Below are 18,353 nucleotides of genomic sequence, written 5' to 3' on the forward strand. Positions count from 1 at the left end.
AGTGCCTCAGACCGCGCAAAATGGGGATGCGGAGTCGGATACGGAGTCTTGCTGGAGTTGGTCTAAAGCCGTGATGTGAGTGGCGAGTACAGTAGCTCTCCTAGCTAGTCCTAGACGGCAAAGGAGTACGCACAGAGCTCCACAGTGGCAGCCCCAGCACGGATAGCCGAAATTGTCCTCGAAAAGCATGATTCGCCTCAGAAGTGCTTTACCAGTGTACAGTGCCTTTTGTTTAGCGTGAAAGTTGACACTCAAATTTTGACACCAGCTTAAAACCACCTTTTGTTAATCCAAGTAGATAGAAGGTCCAACTACAAAACTACCAGAATTTAGTGCATGGTATAAACGATGGCTCCTCTTGCGCAATGCTAAACAGTATCTTTATCGATGGGGCTGAATATGCCAACCATCGAGCCAACCCCATGCCCAGCTCATCAGCTATTCAATCATCACAGCTACAGTAATATCCTTCAGCGTTCCCTGCAAAGTTCAAAACTGCTAATCATCAGTCAAACATTTTGCCATAGGGCTCGCCATTAAAATGCTTTCAACTGGGAACTGTCCCGAGTGCCTAGTACTAATTCTTCAATGTGAGCATCTCTTCTAATAATATCCGATGGTTTGGAAACCTCAACTAATTCAGAAACCAGAACATGTGTTTGGAGAAAATAGCAATGGCTCGAGACCATCAAACCCATTACCAAAAAAACAGACCCTGAATTTTTCGATCTTACCTGAGAATGATCTTTCAGACCCAGAGAAATCACCAATGACCGGGCTGAGCCACTGCCATTACAAAAATGAATGGACAATGTTGTGTGTGAGTATAATATTTCTTTGTGGGACACAAACGTACAAAAAATGATGTATCTGTCGTCAGCCAAAAGGAACAGTTAACAGTGGTGTTAGAAATATTACTAATTAAATTTTGTTATAATAGAAGCATGGAAGTTAGTTGAACAGACTGTAACAATTACGATCAAAGAGTCATTGCTAGGAAAGTTATTTGAAGCATGGAAGTTAGTTTAAACGGTAAAATGTGTTTATGAGTTCGAGCATCTGGACGTTTTGATCACATCTCCTTGAAAGTCCGTGAAACAAGTTTAAATGTCCGTTTCGTGTCGTTTAAACGTCTTTCGACGTTTAACTCACATTTCAGGCACTTCAGAGTATTGGGCCTCTCAAAGGCCCATCACTGTGAGGCCCATCATCTTCCAAGTCAAGCTACCAGCCTCCAGCTCCCAGAGCGCCGTTGGCCTCCGCAATCTGCATCTCCACCAGGCGCTGCCAGCAGCTAAGAGCAACTCCAATAGTTCTCTAAAAGACTTCCTAAATCAATAATTTAGGTAGTTAACATGAAAACTATTCTCCAACAATTCTCTAAATAAACTTTCTAAATTTAACAACTTGTCATCTAATCTCATTTTCTCTCTACATTTGGCAATCATTTAACAACTCCCTAAACAAAAATATTGACTGCATTATATAGTTTTTGTGACTTATTTTTTATGTGGATAAATACAAAACAAAATTACAACCTATATTTAGAGAACTATTGGAGAACTCACATTTTTTTACTTCAAAAACCATTTAGCAACTTTTTAAAACTGTGATTTAGAGAGCTAAACTTTACATAACTATTGGAGTTGCTCTAAGGCCTAACTCCGTCGCTCATCACCTGCCTCCAACACCGCCCGCCCGCCTCCCTCTTCCAGCACCGCCGCTAGCAGCAAGCGCTCTCGCCCTCCTCCCTCTTCTGCTCTGCCCGACACCATTGATGAGTTGGATGATGGTTACTGATCCTAGACGCAAGTTCTAACTTGCATATTGCATAGTTGCATAGACTTGTGCGGTTGAACTTGATGCATTTACTTTTATGCTATTTGCTTTGTGAACTCAACTTAAGAGAATGAACATATCCTATCCTGTGTTTTATGCGAGTCTGAAAAGACGTTTCAACGTTTAAATGTTGAAAAGGTGGTTGCTAACGTTTTATCATTTTACCGCTTTAATAACCATGCAGACAGCAAAAAGTAGATGGTATAGGAACTAGGAAGCAAACCTTATGTGCTCAATAAGTTGACGTGCGCAAGCTAGTAGGAGTGGCTGCAGTCACAAAATTTGGTGTGGTCATTAGTCTATGCATGTCCATATCATAGTTTGATGCCAGATAGTTTAAAGAGCTTACCTCATCTCTCTTCCCAAAAAGAACAGACACATTGTAGGTTGGGTCGGAGAAAACACTTTCATCTTTCCTATCAAGTGAAATTAAAGCTTTAATGAAAATATATAGTATACAAAGTTTTAAGGTAAAAGGAAAAATGGTTGTCTACATTCATTATAAAAGGTCAGCATTCTTAAGCTAGAATCACCAGAGAGACCTACAAATAGTAAGATACGACACACTGATTCCATCACTCATGTCAGATATGGAAATTCGCCATAAAATGTATATATATTGCAATAATAATAACATGTAGGTGTTTATTTTAATTGTAAGTTGCAAAACTAGGAAAACTTGTATAAAAACAATCCTTGCTTGTTCATGGTTCCCTCATTTCGTCTGGAAAGGGAATAGCATGATTTCTAGTTTGTCACAAACTAACAATACAATATGGTGATGGAATAAATATTAACCAAGTTCCAACATTAAAAGTTTAGGTTTTCAAACAGCCAACATCTAGCGACCAACAATCTGCCAGTTGTAAACTGATATGCTTGTGAACTGATATCATTAGAATGCTGCCTTGCTGAGGTAGAAATAAAGGTATTATCTTGCATACAGGTTTAGACATGTAAACAATCTGCGAGTTGTGAACTAATATGCTTGTGACTGCAGTATATCGCAGATCTTTCTACTAGATGATCGAGTCGGTGAAAATATTTGTGGAGGGAGCCTGAGTATTCTATCATAAGGATCGAACAGAATGACAATTCACAATTTCAATGCATTGTGAAAGAAATAGCAATGGAGCTACTTATGCAGAAGCAGAACTAATAATGCAAATAACAACTGGATTTTACATGTTTAGGGGAATGAATTTGCATAGAAACAAACAAGCATACTTGGCAGCTAGTATGGTTCCCATGCAGCCGATTTGTGTCACAATCACCTGCAGATTTAATAAAAATGAACATCTTTGGCAAGTGAGAGTCAAGGCCAAACTGAATAAAAAACAACACTTTCAACTTACCAGAAAGGTATCATCATATGCATGGGGGTAGTTTAGTTCAGTTCGTACCGTACCGTAGAACAGGATGTGTAGATGCTGAGTCCCTGCCTGAGTTTGTTGCAGTTGTTCGGTCTCGAGAGCAGCAGATCCAGTTTAGAATGACACCACTGGAGACGACGACGTACGGATTTTGCTCACACCAGCCGACTTGCCGAGCACCAACAAGGAGGCATCGCTGCTGGCACTACAAGATAGCAACAACAAAAAAACAAGTATTGTAGGTAGACAAACGCTGCAGTTAGTTCTCTTTGACCAATGACAAATCACAGCAGTACAAGGAACTCTGTTCATTGCAACATTCGCTTATAATTTTTCCGATACAACTTCTAGACGATGGCATCTAAACGAGACAGAGGCCTCTCCCAGGCGAACTAGCTGGTTCAGCGTGTGTACCCAAACTAGCTGTATTGGTGGATGCTTCCTTCAGGTCAGGAATAGCATTTTGTTTCCCAGGTAAGGCTTTGAGTGCTTGACTTCACGGGCTCATTCAGAATAGTTGCGGAGCTGCTAACAAAGAATGACAGGATGTTTCTCTTCAGAGAAAATGTCATTCTGATGTCAATACAGATGCTGCTACAAGGATGTGATTGTATAAATCAGGAATGGATATAGAAGTGCCCAAGTTTTCAGGGAGGAAAACTTGTGTACGAACGAAAATGTAAGACAGGGAATGTTTTGGTGTGTTAGCAGTTTAAGAATGTCAGCAGGGAGTGGAAACCCAACTTCATCTAGAAGGTCCTTCGATCTTCTGCCTCAACTGTTCGTAGTTTTGTAGCTCGTCCAGAGAGAGCGACGGTGCGATATCTCCTAACACCTGCGTAGTAACACAACAACTTATTTCCGCAGCATGCGACCACAAAGGCTATTACTGTGCTTACTCAAAGTGATTTAGAGTTTTACCGTGATAAAATCGTCGATCTCGACGATGACTTCTTCGGCACTGGCTTCATTACTTCTTGAAGGATCGATTTCGAATGTTTCAACCTAAAAAATACCACACGCAAGATCAACGGAGCAAGGCTAGGAAGAGCCCAACATATGGCGTAACGGGTCGGCAGAAATACTCACTGATCGCTTTGCTGCATGAAACCATGCATCCGCACACAGCGCGTAAATATCAGCACCAGTGAAGTTTGGTGGACAACGCTGCGCAACTGACAAGAGAGAAACGTTCTTGTGCAGCTTATACTTGCGTGTCTGTGCTTTAAGGATCCTGTATAGAAATCGCAGTGAGATCACAGTTGCGGTGAATTTGGAATTAGCAAACCGAAATAATTACCTTTCCCTGTATGATGCCTCAGTATTTACACCGACATAAAGAAGCTTGTCGAACCGACCAGGGCGAAGAAGGGCAGAATCAAGAAGGTCAGGCCTATTGGTAGCCCCAATAATGAAAAGGTCCTACAATCAATTTTGAAAGGAACTACATGTCAAGCGCCGAAGAAATGGCAATTAAAAACAAGTATGACATGGAGTAGGGAAACACCTGGCTGTTGTCACTCAACCCATCGATCTCCACAAGTAACTAGTAGACACGAAAAGGGGGGAAGTGAGAAGACACTGGCCCAGTAATTTAACAGAAGACTTGTGAGAAGTTGTGACACCGCCTCAGGGACGAAGCTAATGATACCTGGGAAACAACCCTGTCCATGACACCGCCAGAATCTGCTGAGGATCCTCGTGCAGGAGCAAGGGAATCAAGCTCATCAAAGAAAATGACACATGGGCGTGCAGACCTAGCCTGAGATTGACAGTGGAAAACTGAAAAAAAAACTATGCACGTTTCACACAATTACATGGCTGTGTAAATTCTGTACCTTCTCAAAAATATCCCGAACATTTTTCTCTGATTCTCCAACATACATGTTTATCAGTTCTGGACCTTTGACGCTAAGAAAGTTCAATGAGCATTCAGTTGCTACTGCTTTCGCGAGTAAAGTCTAGAAGTCCAAGGGACAATTATTTTAGCGATCTCGTATCATGTTTCTTCTGGATGCACTTGTTATTGGTAGCTAAACAAAAATACAATTGAATCCGGATGGAACCTTTTCAAACCTACCTTCCCTGTTCCTGGAGGTCCATATAGCAGGACACCTGATCGCTTGCGCAATTTAGAAGAAAACAGGTGCTTGTACATCAGAGGCAACTGAAATATCAAGTATAAAAGAAAAGGTCAATATCCTGCAAAAGGCCAAAATTGACGAGCCAGCTTCTAGTGCTGAAACTACTGTAGGGGGAAAAACTTGTTTTCACCCATAATTGCGAGTACTATTGAGGCTGTCGATATTTACAGTTGAATCAAGTCCAATTTACCTGAATAGTATCTAGAATAACCTTTTTCACATCCTCTAGCCCACCAACATCTTCCCATTTGACATTAGGAACCTAAAAAACAATTTGTACTCAGAGGCAAGTTAAAATCACTACGTACGATTCATGGCCTATCAGCTGATAGTCCTGAAAGCTAGAATCAAAATGTTTACTTTGGGTGTGCCCAGTGCAGCACGATTCCGTTTCTTGGCTCGTTCCAAGGAAGACATAATATCTTCTTTGCTGAAATGGTGTTCCTCATTTTGAGTGGCAGAAGAGCTTTCTGGAAGGACCTCCGTATGCTTACTGATTGCTTTGCTATCTTTCCCTGCTGCAATTTTATGCGCAAAAGACACACCAGCATCTGCGACCAATGCAAGTATGTCCCTGGGCATGAAACCTGACGTTTGCGCTGCTAAATCTTTTATGAACTTGTCACAAATACTCTGAAAAGTGGAAACGTATAAGTGGGAGGTGCACTATAAGATGGTAAATAAGTTTTGGGCCAAAGAATGACCAAAAGACACCTCATCAGCAACTTTAGGAATGCCTTGAAGTGTCTCAGATATCAGTTCGTTTCTCTGTTCTTCATTCATAGTCTTCATGTCGATCTCATAGCGGAAGCATCTTCTAATTGACTGTTGCATTCCTTCAGAACTGTCCGCAGTTGCAACTAGTATGATTTGAAGAGAGCTTACACATTCAGGCTCCACGAGGTACTGCAAAAAGGTGAGTTAATAATAAGAAATGTGATATATAGAAGGTCTTATATCATTAGATCTCATTGAAGTAAGGAATCCAAACTTACTGAGCTCCCATTTACATCTTTTCCTGGCAGTGAATCCTTAGCAACCCAACGTTGTCCAATGTACTGCTTAATGACAGATTCAATGTTCGATGCAATCCCAGATTGCTCAGACTGTGGACCTTCGTTTGAGGATGCATTCCCAATTGCATCAAAGTGGCGAAGAAGTATTATACAAGGAGAATACCTTCACAAAAAAAATTCAAAATAAATGTCAAAGGGGTAAACAACATCACCAGGAGAGTGGGTAAATCTGGAAATATAGTTGTTCCCATAAGAAAACGAAACAAATATAAAGATATTTTCATAACTGAAAACAGGAATAAGTTTAAGCGACATAGAATAAGGGGAAACATAGAAAAAAGATGAGTACTTCTGAGCTTCTTTAAAGGCAGTTGCAAGTGCAGCAGGTGCCCCACTTTCTGATGATGTCATCAGATCATGACAGCTACACTCGACCACATGCAGACCAAGATGGTTAGCAACATGCCTAACCACTGTGCGCTTTCCACATCCTACAAAGCGATCGTTTTTTGAGAGTCGAGTTCTGTTGAAGGTTGAGTAGTATGGGAATACACATTTCATGAAGTCATAGTTGAAGTGCACTAACCTGGCGGGCCATATAAAAAAGTGGAAAACTTTATTTTTGGTAAAATATCCGAAGGGCACAATGCTGGTGCAATGACAGATGCTAAATGCTCCACTACTTCACTGTGCAATGGTACTGAATTACCAGAAGAAGCAAAAAAGGAATAAGGGGGGATTGCAGCAGAAGCAGCTCCACCAAGTACAAGGGCTGTTTCATTGCAATTAACACGAAGTATAGGTTCATCTGATGGTTCCATGCCAGTCACCTAACAATTAATTAAAATATCAACAAACAAGCAGCAATCCTATAAAATAGTTACAATTATGAGCAAATGCAGTTAGATATGAGCTATAAGTTCAATTGCCAGTGAAGAACTTATGGACTAAAGTAATTTTAAGTATGAAACATAGGTATACCTTAAAGTAGATCATATTACGGGGATTCAGTTTATTATCCTGCTTATTGCATGCCAGGCAGCAGCTTGAGCCACACTTCCAACTGTTTTGTATACCAAAAACATCTCCTCTTGCTAGGAACCTATCAAACTTAAAGTACTCGTTCAAAGCTTGATCTACCATGTCTTGGTACTCACTTCCTCCAAAGGATGAATATATCTTTAAAGAAGCAAGCACACCACAATCAGGAATCCTCACAACAGAAACTCGTAAATGCAATGCATATTTAGGCACTTGAGGGCATGGAAGAAGGTCTAAGTGAAGAGAAAGATCACTTCCAGAACTGGCAGTTGCATCAATCTCTTCAGCTCGAGAACAGAACTTGAAAGGCTGCCCTTCTCTTTGAATAAGAAGTTTAAGGCAAGAAACATGCAATCCCAAGTTGAATGCCAAAAGTGGGCTAACATAACCAACATCTTCATCCATGGATGTAAAACCAATAGCAGGGAACGTGCGACAAGGTAAGAAGCCCATTGCATGACCAGAGAGAGAGGCAGAGACCACTTGGTCAGTATGTTCTGAGCAGGACTTGTCAAGGGACGGGTTACCAAACAATACTGCTTTGACAATCCTCCCAACATTATTGTCAGTATTCTTGACAAGCACCTGCAGATCAGTAGCTGCATATCATATTTTACTAAAATGAACAGAACAGAATCCCACACAGTACCCATTTACCATCTAAGCACGAAAAGTTGCACCTGAATTGTGTCAGAGATGAACTTGCTAAGGCCATGTTTGTTTACCCTCTATATTATATAATCCAGCTTAAATAAGTTAAGAGGCAAACAAACAACACAGATTATTAGGTGGATTATATAAGCTAGATACCTGGATTATGATAATCCATAAGCTGGATTATATAATCCTGGAAGGAAACAAACAGGGCCTAAATCACTTATTAGAATACAAACAAATAGCTACGATGGTTGGTTTTTTTCAGCTGCAATTCTCTATAATATATTTGTCCATTCGCCCATTCCCAGTATGGGAACAGAAATCACCTATCTAATTCATAACCAAAATTCACAAGAACAAACTCCTAGATAATGGTTCCATGAGATCCAGTTCACTCCTCAAAGCACAAAGCGGAGTTTCCTACGTGGTACCAATTTAACATTGAAGCTCAAAAGGCTGCACAGAAATCGCATCAGTTTAAAACTAAGTAGACCACAGAACAAAAGTGCATGGCGTCTTGATCAAAACACAAATGTACACCCGGAATGGCTTCTTCTTTTGGTAGCAGTAGCCTTTTCACTATGGTTATCGAGATCTCATCGTTATCAGTCACAAGAGCTCTTTTTCACAAACGAGTAGTGAAACTTAAACCAGTACATCCTTCTAGTTCTACAGAACGACCAAAGCTCTTCCTGAAAGCACCAAGCAGAGTTCCCGCGACGAAGCCTAACCGATCGAATTTCCCAGCACGACTCTCCAATTCGAAACAAATGACTGAAACTAGAGGACTCACAGGAGTACCCGTGACGACCGCGAGCCGTCGGAGAGCAGGGGCAGGGATGCCGACGAAAGACGCGAGCTCCCCGAACTCGGCGCCACCACCTCCGGAGGGGAATCGGAGGACGCCGGCCTTAAGGCGCACCGGCTTCTGCGGCGGTGGCGGCGGGCGATCCCCCGGAAGCGAGTCGAGGAGCGCCTGCGTGGAGGCGAGCACCAGCGGCTTCCTCCGCTGCCGCATCTCCACCATGGCTGCGGCCGCCGTGACGGAAAGCCCAGGGGATGGAGCGCAAAAGGCGACCGCGAAGAAGACGGCGCTGGAGTCTGAACTCTGAACAGCCGAAGAGGCAAAGAAGCACAAGCAGTTCAGACTTAATTTTTTTCTTTTTTTAGAATAATTGTGTCTATACTATTAAAAGATTGGAAATTTAAATATATATCATTAACTTCATATGTCATTAACTCATGTGGATTCCACATATAAGTGAAATATCAATAATCTCTACTACTCTGGCGTCCACCACCACCTTCACCACGGCTCCGCCCTCCCTCCTCTCGCCCGCCATTCCCGGGCCACACTCGGTCTGCCACCGCCCCCACCCCCCCTCTCTCCCAGCGTCCACAATGTCATGCCCCCGCTCGGCTTCCCCGCCCAACGACCCCATGCCCCCATCTCCCGCGGCTTAGGCGGGGGAGACCGCCGTGCCACTACAGTCGCCCCCACGCCTCAGCGCAATAGCCGGTGTCCCAAAGTCGTCGCTTGAATCTCCCCACCCTCGCGACTTCATCCTCCCCGAAGTCGTCGCCCGAATCCCCCCTCCCCCGCTCGCCATGGCACACCACGGAGCACCATGCCCTCTCGCGGCCTCCTGTCGCGACGACGTTGTGGCTCCCCCAGCCCGTGCCGCGCGGGAGGTGGTACTCCGCGGCGCAGGGGCTCCAAGATAGCAAGCACGAGATCCCCAGTGGCCCCAACCAGACTCCAATCAGTGGGAAGAGAAATGGGTCGTAGATCTGTGAACTCCGCCGTCCGTGTTTGTTTCGGCGAATGGTGACCAAGCTCCCTCCCTGTCCCCTGTTTCCTGCTCGTCTAGCTAGGCCTAGCCATCGTGTCATGTTATTTTTACAGGAGAGTGAGAAACTTGTGAAGAGCAGTACAATGGTTGAGTAGGTGGATGAGTATGTTGATATTGGGGATGAGATGCTAGCAGCCACTTACCAATCCATGGAGATGGAGATGGACGCTGAGACTGTCTCCAGCAACGTCCTCTATATACATCCTCTATATCCGTCCTTTACAGTCTTCTCTAAAATATTCCATCTCTTATATCTATTTTCTCTCCAACAACGTCCTCTAAATCATGTCCTCTATATGTAAATACCTATATTAAAAACATTTTTAATTTTTTAATTTTTATACATGCGTATTTGTCATACTCTCAAATGTATTGTCGTATTTTAGTTTTATTAAACCGGTTGTTTAAAGTATTCAAATAGATAGAGAATCGTTTGGAGAAACTCTACATATAGAGGATCCAGCAGCGTTCTCTAAATTTAGAGGACCGTTTAGAGGACGTTGCTGGAGGGAGTAGAGGACGTCCTCGTCCTCTAAATTTAGGGTATAGGACCCTTTAGAGCTCCTTGTTGGAGCTAGGGCAGGGCGATGAAGGGAAAAGGGCAGGGCGATGGAGAAAGGAAGAGAGGCGGTGATTTTCTCGAATTCCTTCTCTCCTTTTTTTTCCTATTTATGCATGGGAAACGAAGCGTCTCTTCTAGGTGCGGGTAGGGTCGAGCGAGTCAGTCGTGGCTTGGTCTCCACCTCACGGGAACTCCATGACTAGCTCCTGCAAGCCAAGTAATGGCGAAGCCAAGCTGCCAGAGATGGGGGTAGAGAGAGGGATAGAGAAACAAGCTAGAAGCGGATTAAATGGTGGTGGAGGGGTGCCCGCTGCCCGGTCGTCCAGGCCACCGGGACGATAGGCTCTGGTGGTTCTGGCAGTGGCTCTTCATCGTTCAGTGGTACCAAGCTGGCATTGTGTAGTCCTTCAACAGTTCCAAAAAAAATTTAGGGTGCAGACTTTTTGCATTTACTACTGTCTTATTTTACAGGTTTGAGTCGAGGAACTCAGGGATAATGCCTCTGGCACTAATCGTATAAGTGTCACTTTATGGCTACTCTCGGATGTGTTCATGCCGCTGCCACTAATCGTATAATTGTAACATTATATTTGTTAGTAGACAATTTTTGAGATATTAAAGTCGGTGATAATATAAGTGTTATTCGTTTCTATATAATCGTCGTGCACTAATATTTTACTGAATATTTTGTGTGTCGTTGCAAAGCACGGGTACATACATAGTATATATATAAAGTTATAATTTTTAATGGTACAGATCTAAATTTTCCTTTTTTTTTGAACTACAATTCAGAAGATTAGGATGACTTATTACAGTTGGGCCGCAGTGTCACTATGAGTACTCTCTCAGCCAGCCAAGGAGACCGCTGAGGCGCTGAACTAATGAGCTATTTGGTTTAGGGAATCGCTCTATCCAAAATGAAGTGATGTATCATGGATCAATTTCTCAAGTTTGATGGGATGACTCCATTCCACATATATTAGTACTAAATAACTAACTATATTGGTTCCCTCGTGTACCTTGCTGGTGGAACCAGACCCGATATCTCATTTGCTGTGAGGAAATTGAGCAGATTCACTTATAATCCGGGAAGTGATCACTGGTGTGCACTAGAATGTGTAATGAGATACTTGAGAGGTACTTCTGTGTATGGACTTCACTATACTGGGTACCCTGGTGTACTTGAAGGGTATAGTGATTCCAACTGAATCTTAGATGCAACTGAGATCATGGTCACAAGTGGACATATATTCACAATTGGTGGGGTTACAGTTTCTTGGAGGTCTCGTAAGAATACTATCTTAACGAAGTCTACTATGGAGACGGAACTTGTAGCACCTGAGTCAGCCACTACTGAGACAGAGTGGTTGAAAGAGCTCTTGATGGACTTGTCAATGGTTGATAAATCGGTACCAGCCATTCTGTTGCTTGTGATAATCAAAACGTGATCATAATTATAGGCAATGCAAAAAGTGAAAAGTTCTCAAGGCATGTGAAACGGCGAATCAAATCAGCAAGGCATTTGATAAATACTGGAGAGATTGTCGTAGAGTATATTAATACTGCTCGAAACTTGCCGGACCCTTTTACAAATGGATTAGCACGTGCTGTGATTGATGAAGCATAAAGGGAGATGGGATTGAAGCCCACTTGATGTTATCATACAATGGTTACCCAATCTATGTGAACGGAGATCCCGTGAATTAGTAATTGGAAAGAACAAACTGTTTTGTATAACAAGATAGTACATTATTTTACTCGTTTTCCGCTAGAAGATGCGTACTCTTAGTACTGCAAAAGAGGTTGACTTTTGTCTTAATGTATTATGAGGCCTATAACAGGCAAGGTACTGTCCTGCAGGGTACACTTGTAAGAATACACCTATGTGAGTTCGACTGTGAGGTCGCAGTTTATGATATGTGGGTAATCTAAAATAAATTCACTAAAAGACACGGGAGCATGAACGTAACGCTCCAATCAGAGGCATGTCTTTAGGCGGCCTAGTATCGGTGATGCCTATAGGTGAAACCAACTTACACAAGACTAGCAATTCAAGTCTTTGTCCATTGCAAAGTTGTGAGAAGATGAATCTTGTAATGCAAGGTGTAACTCAACCCGTATTGGGTCTACAACGTAAAGCTGATATATGAATGCGTATAGATTGAGTCAATTGGAGACATTGACTTTGGTGGAGATTGTTGGAATTAGGTCCATTAGTGTGTGGCCCAATTCAAAAAGGAAGCCAAGGTGGTGTCTAGAGATGACACGATGATTTAGTCCCATATTGCCCATCTAGGTAGGAGAGAACCAACTTATACGTGGGAGTGTTCCCTACTCTTCACATGAGACAAATAAAGGGCTACGGAGGCTGCTACACACGCACTCGCTCGCATTTCACGTTATTTATCGCGTGACCTATGACTTGGGACGAGGCGCGATCGCGTCGTGACGTGTTCTAAACGACAATTAATTTCTGCCTTTTGTTTATTTGATTGTCAAATATCACACCTATATTGTCACGTCAACCTAGAGTAATGGGCACACACGTTACGTGCGAGATCTCCGGGCGGTTGCACGTAGAGAAATAGACGGAGGACCTAATATTGCTTGGCGTTGCTCAAGCAATACCTTGATTCAACCCAATAAAATACCAATAGTAAAATAAATATCTATCCTACTCCATTATTCCTAGCTGACTAGGACTGCCCCGCTCAGCCCCACGAGCCTTCATCGTCTGCCCAGTAGCTAGCTCTGCTTGTGGCCAGGGGCGAACCTAGTGGGTGATCCATATGGGCCACGACACATCTTAAGATCATATAAAGTTAGTTAGCATAGTGGTGCAAGTACTACGTTTTGAACTTGGCAGACAAGGTTCTCTTTTGTTGTTCTCTTTTTTTGTTTCTTTTTTTAATATTTTTCTTGGTACACCCTAAACATAGCAGCTGGGTCTGCTACTGCTTGTGGCGTGCCTCAGCGGCCCAGCCAGTTCCACGTGTCTCCATCCAGGCCTTGCTTCGCGCTTCGTCATCTGCCCTCGCTTCGCCCATCGCCTAGCTCGATCTGCCTAGCCTAGCTCGGCGATTCACCCCTGATTCCTATTCTGCCCATCGTCCAGCTCTGATTCCTATTGTATTACATCCCCTATCTCCATTCGCTTGTCCCTGTTCTTAGAACGGCGAGGAGCTCAAAGCAAATCAACACAGCAGCCTTTGCCTAGCTCCACGCAACAAGATGGCCCATGATTAGTTAAATGATTTGATGATGTGCCATATCAAAAGAGAAATCTTAAAAGGACTTGATCTTCATAAAATTAAAAAGATATCTCAAAGTAATAAAAATATATAAATGCACCTGTCTAGGTATCCTATAACTATACTAAACTAGAGGTATAATATTATATCGTTTTTATTTCAATTTATCATCATTAACTTATTTTCTTTTTTAAATATTTTATTTGCTTTATAATATTTGGTTGTAAATGGATTATTGACACTATAACTCTTGAATAAATATTTTCCATATTGTTGCTTATTCTATAGCTATAAATTACTTATAAAATATTTTAGATTGTGTTGTAATTTTTTTCATTGTTATATTAGCAATACCTTAATTTTAGCGCGTCCTCCACCGCTGCACAGAGCTGTTTTGCTTCTACACTCCTGAAAGTAATAGTGTCAGTTTGTGACTACCGGAGTAGCTAGTGAGTGACAGGTACATCTCTGGATGGGGCAGAAAATGACAGTGTTTGACTAAACAAAAAAAAGACAGTGTTGTGATGGAGCTGTTCAAAAGGGCAACATGGAAAAAAAAAAGATGTCTGAGCCCAGGTTCGAACTGGGGACCTTTAGTGTGTGAGACTAACGTGATAACCAACTACACCACCCAGACAATGTGATGAGGAGCGATCCATTATTTAATATGTTGGTTATCTGCATAAGTGCCAGTTACAGCAGCTCAGACTGCTCAGTCAGCTGGCTGTCGGATCGTCCTGAGGCCGAGCTCCAGCTTGACAAGGCTGTATCGGTCAGAGACCTGTGGTACTCATATGTATCCGTGTCCTGCAAGATGTGAGTTGAATGTGTGTTAGGCAGTAGAGCAAAGGTTGTTGTGGTAGTTATCGTCAATGATAAGCTAAGCTAATCTTCTATTGCCTTTTTAGAGATATGTTCTAGAAACCGATGTATTTACCCTAAATAGTGTCATCTAGATCAGTAGATAAGACACCATACAAGATATGAATCGAGAAACGTCCTGGACTACATCGACACCAAATTTGGTCAATTATTAGTTTTTGGCAACAATTTTGGATAACATTTAGTCAACACTGAAACCGATTTCATCACGAAATTAACCGAATACTTGCAACGGAAGCGCGTGGGCCACTGCACAGCTACAAATGTAGGAGTAATGATTGGCCAACATATTAATTTTACACCATGCTGGATTTGCAAGAATCATGTAGTACAAGAAACCATAAACATACCACTAAGTTTCGGTAACACCAAACCACCAGTACGGATACAACATAATTGGGCCCTACAAATTTCATGTTTATAGATATGGGAATGCTGCCCACAAGTTTTTAGTATGTAACTCGCATAACTTCTTTTTACAGTTGTTCCCCCACCGATGGCAAACTATGACGTTTGTTCTCTGCACCTTTTGGCTCGGGAGATCGTTTTAAGTCAGGTCATCCTCGTCCAAGGATTCCTCGCCATCGTCAGATTTCTTGATGGCCTGCAGATCACCTGTTGGTAGCTTCCGTGCAAGCCTAATTACCTGCATTAGTGTACAGAACCAACTGTAACCATGAATTCCAAGCATAGACAAGCACCAAACAAGTACTATAAAAATACAATCAGCCAGGCAAACATTACATCAGGGTGAATGCAAATTGTTCTAGACTAGAGAACATATGGGACAATTGATGATCATGAAGTAGAAAGACGGATAAAAGTAATAGAAAAAAGCATAGAATTTTATTACACAGATTCGATTATAGGTTGCTGGAACATGACCCTTTTCGGTGTCACTTTGATAAAAGTAATAGAAAAAAGCAGGAAAATCAGCAGTCAATCACACATTATAAGAAAAGAATTTGCCAATGTTAAAGGTCTGACCGAACTGATATATTGTCATGTATAAGTAAAACCAACTGAATAAAGCATAGAATAATCCAAGATAAAATCTAGATAATGTTGATTGGACACAACATATACTCCCAAGCAATACACTTACATGGCCTTGAAGCTACATCGCATAGCCATTGCTGAAGTGGCATAGTCTAGCACAAGGAATTGTATGTATTCACCCAAGTCTGCAGATGTGTCGAAATGGAAAGGTAATGCAATATGATCTAGTCATCTAGGAGAGTGTGACATGAGGAATTTCTCCCCAGTTTGGATCTAAACAAAATTGCCATTTTATTGTCGTTTCGTGCATATTTGGCATGTCCCTGGGCATATGAGAATGAAACCAAATGAACCCTTCTAAAATGAACCCGGAAATAGGTTTAGGGTTGTAGGGGAACTCCTCCGAGCCTCCAAAACCACTACTCGAAGGGTTGAAGCTTACTCTACCGATCACTAGAGATCAGTTCGTACGCAAGATCCCGAAACAACCGTCATGCTTTTTGACGAACAAACAAAACTTCGTCTAACAGCAAGACGCCAAGACTAGATCTAGGAATTCCCTGATCGCGCAAGACACATTCCACACGAAAGCTCAACACGATCGGGCCAAGAATTACAAATCGGTGGGATCTAATTTGACACGCTAAAGCCCAAACAGCTCAATTTGTCGACCTAAACGAAATGAAATCCCCATCCTGAAACAACACTCGCGTCGCAGCAATCGAGGCGCTCGCGGACCGAACGAAGCAAGAGAACTCGAAGGAAGGTGCAGACGACAATAATAGAAACGCAGGGCTCACAGTTTGTCGGCTTTGCTCATGAGCTTGTCGGGGTCGGAAGAGCTCGCCATGGCAGACGTAGAGCGCTCGGCCTCCTCTTCCCTGCGGCGCCCTGCCGAGATTCCCACGTCTGCTGATTCGAGCATTTGAGCTGGCACAGCTGCCTTCCACTGGATGAGGACGGGAACTGGCAATTCGTTGAGATTCGCGTAGCCTCGAATCCAACGTCTCAATTAATTGGGCCCGTAGGAGGCCCCGTCGGCCTAGGACTAACGTCGGAGTCCGCCCGCTAAGATCATACAAGTTAGTAAGTTACAGCCGCCCAAAGGCCCAAAATTTACCATGAACATCCAGGCATGGGCCCCAGAGTCCTATTTGTCAGTTTTCTTTTTTAGCGTCTACGGACTTTGCTGACATCGTTCGTTACAGTGCAGAAGAATACTCTGTCCCAAAATATGATATTTTAGTTTTATCCAAAGTAAATCAAACTACTGTGAGTTTAACCAAATTACATACTTAAATACTAATGTTATATTTGTCGGCGTTTCGAGACCGGGGGGTCCCTGGGCCGACGAGTGAAATGTCGTCGCGTGCCCCAGCCCAGATGGGTCGGCGCGAGACGGAGCGCGAAGGGGGGGGGGGGGAAAGGCAGCCGGAGCGAGAGAGAGGTGGGAATCCCGCGACCTTCGTGTTTGTCCCGCGCCCAAGTCGGGTGCGCTTGCAGTAGGGGGTTACAAGCGTCCACGCGGGAGGGGAGCGAGCGGCCTCACGCGAGCGCCTGTCCCGTCCTCTTCCCTGCACGGCCAACCCTCTCTAAGAGGGCACTGGTCCTTCCTTTTATAGGCGTAAGGAGAGGATCTAGGTGTACAATGGGGGGTGTAGCAGAGTGCTAACGTGTCTTAGCAGAGGAGAGCTAGCGCCCTAAGTACATGCCATCGTGGCAGCCGGAGAGGTTTTGGCACCCGGTTCGTGTGGTGTCGTGGCCGTCGGAGGAGCGCTGGAGCCTGGCGGAGGGACATCTGTCGGGGCTGTCGAGTCCTTGCTGACGTCCTCTTGCTTCTGTAAGGGGGCTGAGAGCCGCCGTCGTCATAGGGCGTGCGGGGCGCCATCATTACTTGTCTGGCGGAGCGAGCCAGATGGGACGCCGGTCTTGTTCCCCGTAGCCTGAGTTAGCTTGGGGTAGGGTAATGATGGCGCCTCCTGTTGACGTGGTCGGTCCGTGCCCTAGGTTGGGCGATGTGGAGGCTCCTCCGAGGTCGAGGTCGAGTCTGTCTTCCGAGGCCGAGGTCGAGTCCGAGCCCTGGGTCGGGCGAGGCGGAGACCGTCGGCGGAGGCCAGGGCTGAGTCCGAGCCCTGGGGTCGGGCGAAGCGGAGTTCGTCGTCTTCAGAGGCTGAGCCCGAGTCCGAGCCCTGGGGTCGGACGGAGCGGAGTTCGTCGTCTTCCGGGGCTGAGCCCGAGTCCGAGCCCTGGGTCGGGCGGAGCGGAGTTCGTCGTCTTCCAGGGCCGAGCCCGAGTCCGAGCCCTTGGTCGGGCGGAGCGGAGTTTGCCGTATTTCGGGGCTGAGCCCGAGTCCGAGCCCTGGGTCGGGCGGAGCGGAGTTCGCCGTCTTCCGGGGCTGAGCCCGAGTCCGAGCCCTGGGTCGGGCGGAGCGGAGTTCGCCGTCTTCCGGGGCTGAGCCCGAGTCCGAGCCCTGGGTCGGGCGGAGCGGAGTTCGCCATCTTCCGGGGCTGAGCCCGAGTCCGAGCCCTGGGTCGGGCGGAGCGGAGTTCGCCGTCTTCCGGGGCTGAGCCCGAGTCTGAGCCCTGGGTCGGGCGAAGCAGAGTTTCCTATGGTGCCCGAGGTCGGGCCTGGCTGCCTGTCAGCCTCACTCTGTCGAGTGGCACAGCAATCAGAGCGGCGCAGGCGGCGCTGTCCTTCTGTCAGGTCGGTCAGTGGAGCGGCGAAGTGACTGCGGTC

At 44.5% G+C, this 18,353-nt stretch overlaps 1 protein-coding gene, 1 long non-coding RNA gene and 1 other non-coding gene across 11 annotated transcripts; all 3 read right to left on the reverse strand.

Moving 5' to 3' along the window:
- Positions 1 to 172: 172 nt before the first annotated feature.
- Positions 173 to 9,231, reverse strand: LOC103645998 (peroxisome biogenesis protein 6). Of its 9 annotated transcripts, none has more exons than XM_035963554.1 (22): positions 8,864 to 9,229; positions 7,354 to 7,998; positions 6,959 to 7,202; positions 6,722 to 6,863; positions 6,352 to 6,535; positions 6,071 to 6,262; positions 5,717 to 5,989; positions 5,547 to 5,618; positions 5,293 to 5,379; positions 5,051 to 5,173; positions 4,864 to 4,974; positions 4,720 to 4,758; positions 4,513 to 4,634; positions 4,302 to 4,446; positions 4,134 to 4,217; positions 3,957 to 4,047; positions 3,248 to 3,417; positions 3,067 to 3,113; positions 2,189 to 2,255; positions 2,063 to 2,106; positions 735 to 786; positions 173 to 480 (listed from the first exon to the last, which is right to left on the reverse strand). In XM_035963554.1, exons 1-16 carry the CDS (start codon positions 9,095 to 9,097, stop codon positions 3,958 to 3,960), a joined length of 2,787 nt encoding a protein of 928 aa, XP_035819447.1. In that variant the 5' UTR covers positions 9,098 to 9,229; the 3' UTR covers positions 173 to 480; positions 735 to 786; positions 2,063 to 2,106; positions 2,189 to 2,255; positions 3,067 to 3,113; positions 3,248 to 3,417; position 3,957. The 9 variants fall into 9 exon arrangements, with proteins under 9 accessions (XP_035819447.1, XP_035819446.1, XP_035819451.1 ...); XM_035963553.1 differs by having other exon boundaries at positions 3,243 to 3,417; XM_035963558.1 differs by having other exon boundaries at positions 3,067 to 3,138; positions 3,243 to 3,417.
- Positions 9,232 to 14,299: 5,068 nt separating this feature from the next.
- TRNAV-CAC (transfer RNA valine (anticodon CAC)) lies at positions 14,300 to 14,373 on the reverse strand. Its single transcript has one exon. It is a non-coding gene; the product is annotated as a tRNA-Val (tRNA).
- A 503-nt stretch (positions 14,374 to 14,876) lies between these two features.
- LOC103642063 (uncharacterized) lies at positions 14,877 to 16,776 on the reverse strand. The gene is made up of 2 exons (XR_560610.2): positions 16,418 to 16,776; positions 14,877 to 15,264 (listed from the first exon to the last, which is right to left on the reverse strand). It is a non-coding gene; the product is annotated as an uncharacterized lncRNA (long non-coding RNA).
- Positions 16,777 to 18,353: the final 1,577 nt, after the last annotated feature.

The sequence above is a fragment of the Zea mays genome, chromosome 10 (assembly GCF_902167145.1).
Source record: "Zea mays cultivar B73 chromosome 10, Zm-B73-REFERENCE-NAM-5.0, whole genome shotgun sequence".
Taxonomy (NCBI): domain Eukaryota; kingdom Viridiplantae; phylum Streptophyta; class Magnoliopsida; order Poales; family Poaceae; genus Zea; species Zea mays.